This window comes from Pterocles gutturalis, unplaced genomic scaffold (assembly GCF_000699245.1).
Source record: "Pterocles gutturalis isolate BGI_N339 unplaced genomic scaffold, ASM69924v1 scaffold25523, whole genome shotgun sequence".
In the NCBI taxonomy this organism is placed as follows: Eukaryota; Metazoa; Chordata; class Aves; order Pterocliformes; family Pteroclidae; genus Pterocles; species Pterocles gutturalis.
Genome location: NW_010126339.1, coordinates 7,653 through 10,698, shown reverse-complemented (window position 1 = coordinate 10,698; position 3,046 = coordinate 7,653). Strand labels below are relative to the sequence as shown.

The 3,046-nt window shown below is 60.0% G+C and overlaps 1 protein-coding gene across 1 annotated transcript in view; it reads left to right on the top strand.

The window, feature by feature from the left end:
- Nucleotides 1–463: 463 nt before the first annotated feature.
- Nucleotides 464–3,046, top strand: part of LOC104465775 (pre-B-cell leukemia transcription factor 3-like) — a gene marked incomplete at both ends in the record, with an annotated part of 9,224 nt that continues 6,641 nt past the window's right edge. The window contains 2 exons of the mRNA XM_010078958.1: nt 464–654; nt 2,721–2,856. Coding sequence (XP_010077260.1) covers nt 464–654; nt 2,721–2,856 — 327 coding nt within the window. The remainder of the gene's footprint in view (nt 655–2,720; nt 2,857–3,046) is intronic.

Genomic DNA, 3,046 nt, shown 5'->3' with positions numbered 1-3,046 from the left:
GTGGTGGCCCCCCCCAGCCTGCCTGGGGGAGCCAGGATGGCAGCGCCTGGTTGTGCAGGGGCTCGGACCGGGTGGTGTCTGGTGGTGGTGCAGCCTGGAGAAGTTTGTACCGTTGTGTCCGTCCACGTGTGCAGTCCACTGAGCACTGATGGCTCCTTGTGCCCTTCCTCCGGCAGCTCCTCGGCAGCGCAGCGCGGGCCCGGCTCGGGCGCAGCTTTGCTGAATCCCACCCTCTGAGGGGACACGGGTGGCACTCAGAGAGGTCTGGAGCTCCTCGCGTGCTGCGAGGTGTCAGCCCTGCCCATCCCGGGCTTGGCTCACTCGGCTGCAGAGTATGTGCTGGTCCCGGCTCACACCCTCCCCCAGTCCCCCCCAGCACTGCCTTCTCCCCAACAGCCGTGCCTGAGCTTGTGTCCTTGTGGGGTGGCACAGAGCAATTCCTAAGCGTCTCCTTCCTCCGCAGGCGTGTAATGAATTCACCACACATGTGATGAACCTCCTCAGAGAACAGAGCCGGACACGTCCCATTTCTCCCAAGGAGATCGAAAGGATGGTGGGCATCATCCATCGAAAATTCAGTTCCATCCAGATGCAGCTCAAACAAAGTACTTGCGAAGCAGTAATGATCTTAAGATCGAGGTTCCTCGATGCCAGGTAAGGCAGAGGCGAGTGCCCCGGCCTGTTCTGGGCATGGAAGGGGCAGTTGTTGTGCAGCCCAGGGATTGCTGCGTGGGCAGGGACCCACTGGGAGCAGCTGCTGTGAAAGGGGCTCTCCTGCACAGGGCTTTCGCAAACACCAACATCTTTTCTACAGATTTTACTGCAAAGTGTAGGCTTGCTTACCCGATGCTTGTGTACCCTGCTTGTACGGGAGTCACACAGGATTTGTGCAAAGGGCTGCTTTGTCACCCCAGCAGTTATTTAAATGGTACTGATGTCTCGCAGCATAAGGCCAGCCCTGCAAAACCCTGACCCCGTAATGGAAGAGCCATGCTCTCCGGGAGGGATGTGCCCACGGGCTGCAGCTGGCGCTGGGTTAGCAGCTGTGTGTGCCCGAGGTAAGAAGGGCGATGATGCTCCCAAAAGCCAGATCTACTGGCCTATCTCCCAACAAACTGTTGCCTGACCGGGGCGTGGGAGAAGGCAGCACCTCTCGAACTGCTTGCAGCCAACACTCGCATCCGTCGGACACCCGTGTCACTGCCGGAGCTCAACACCCGTCCCCGCAGCCTGCCAGCCCCCAAAGCGGCTGCTGCTTCTGCAGGCTGCCAGGAAGCAGGCAGGTGGGATTAGGAGAAGGTTTGTAGGCATGGCCAGGGAAGCCCTGAGGAGGTGGTACATCCATCCCCGATGAAGTCCCATCCCTTTCGCAGGGCTCCCCTCCAGAGAGCAGGGCAGCTGGCAGAGCCGGAGCTGAGCCCGGCAGAGCCAGGAGGAGCAGCCAGCACCATGCAGAGCCTCCCTTCAGCAGCCAGCTCCTACTTCACACCTGAAAGCTGTGAGGAGCTAAACAAGAGCAAAATAATTTTATTAACAAGGAGGTCACTGGCAGGTGTGGCAAATTAGGGTAATTACAAACAGTTGGAGGAAATGTCTATGGAGAGCTCCAGTAACTGCAAAAGGTAGAGCTTGCAGATGCACATTTTAAAGTGATTTCTTTAAAAAGGAGGAAGGTAAATAAGGCAAAATGAGCGGAAGCACAGTAATGAGATAAACATAGCTCTAGGGAGAGAGTCTGCCTGCTCCAGGATACAGTGTAGTTAGCAGCATCGCGGGGCTGCTGGAAGAGAGAGCTGGGGATTGCCGCGGCTGCTGCTGGCCTCGGGCACCGGCAGTTTGATTGCAACCAGCCCTGAGGGGCAGGGAGCTCTGAAGGAAGTGTTTAACTGGTGCTTTCGAGGGGATGTTCTGGGGAGAAGGAGAGCAGCCGATGTTGGCACGGAGGGAAGGCACGGCAGCTGTGCAGATGCTGCCACCGTAACCTGTGTGGCGAGAGCGCGGCGGCAGCCGGCTGCTTGTGTGCTGGAGGGGCTGTGCTGCTCCCGGCCGTGCTGCCTCGCTGCTGGAGGGCACGCCGGGAGGTGTGCTGCAGAAAGGCTTCGCTCTCCTGCGAGGCTGCACACCTCGGTACCTGTCCCCGGTGGCGTGAGAGCCTGGGCGCCGCTCAGCCCACGGCAGCAGGGTGCACAGATGGGTCTCCCCCCCAAAGCCCCCAAAGCCACTTGCTCCCAGAAGCCAATTAGCTCCGTGGGTGCTACGTAAGGACACGGCAGTGGGGTCACCCTGGCCTTTGCCACCGCGCTCACCCTAGGCGCCTGTGCCAAAGCCCCAGCTGACCTCCCGCTGAAGTGCCGCGGGCGCGGAGTGGGTCGCCAGCCACGAGGTTCTGGGTTGGGTGCGGAGGTGCTGCCTCGCCTTTCGCTTCATCGTGCTTTCTGCTACAGCACATGGACGTGGCCCGTGTCCCACGGGATGAAACACCAGGTGGAGGTGGATGGTGCGAAGCCCGAAGCAGAGCCCAGACCTCTGCAGGGCTGGGTGCGGGGCCGTGGGCGCTGCAGCCCCCTGCGCACAGCCTTGGGGGGGGCTGGCCCGACGGGACGGGGTACTGCGGCAACGCTGTCGTGTTTGTGAAACGGGGTCACTTCCACCCCAGCTGGCCCTGCCGGAGTCCTGTTTGCACCTGGAAGAACAGCTCTGGTTTTCTTTTCTCATTTCAGACGGAAAAGGCGTAACTTCAGTAAACAAGCCACAGAAATCTTGAACGAGTATTTTTACTCCCACCTCAGTAACCCCTACCCCAGTGAAGAAGCCAAAGAAGAGCTGGCAAAGAAATGCAGCATCACGGTATCGCAGGTAAGCAGCGGGTGGGTCTGGCCCCCGCCCCTCCGCGCCCTGGGCAGTGTGTCGAGCTCCCGGCTCCCCATGCAATGCTGCCGTCCCCCTCCGGGCTCTGGGATGTGCTCCCGACAGAGGCATGCGATACGGAGCAGGTCTCTCCCGGTGCACCTTTGTAATCCCTTCACGTTTGCATTGTTGACCGTGG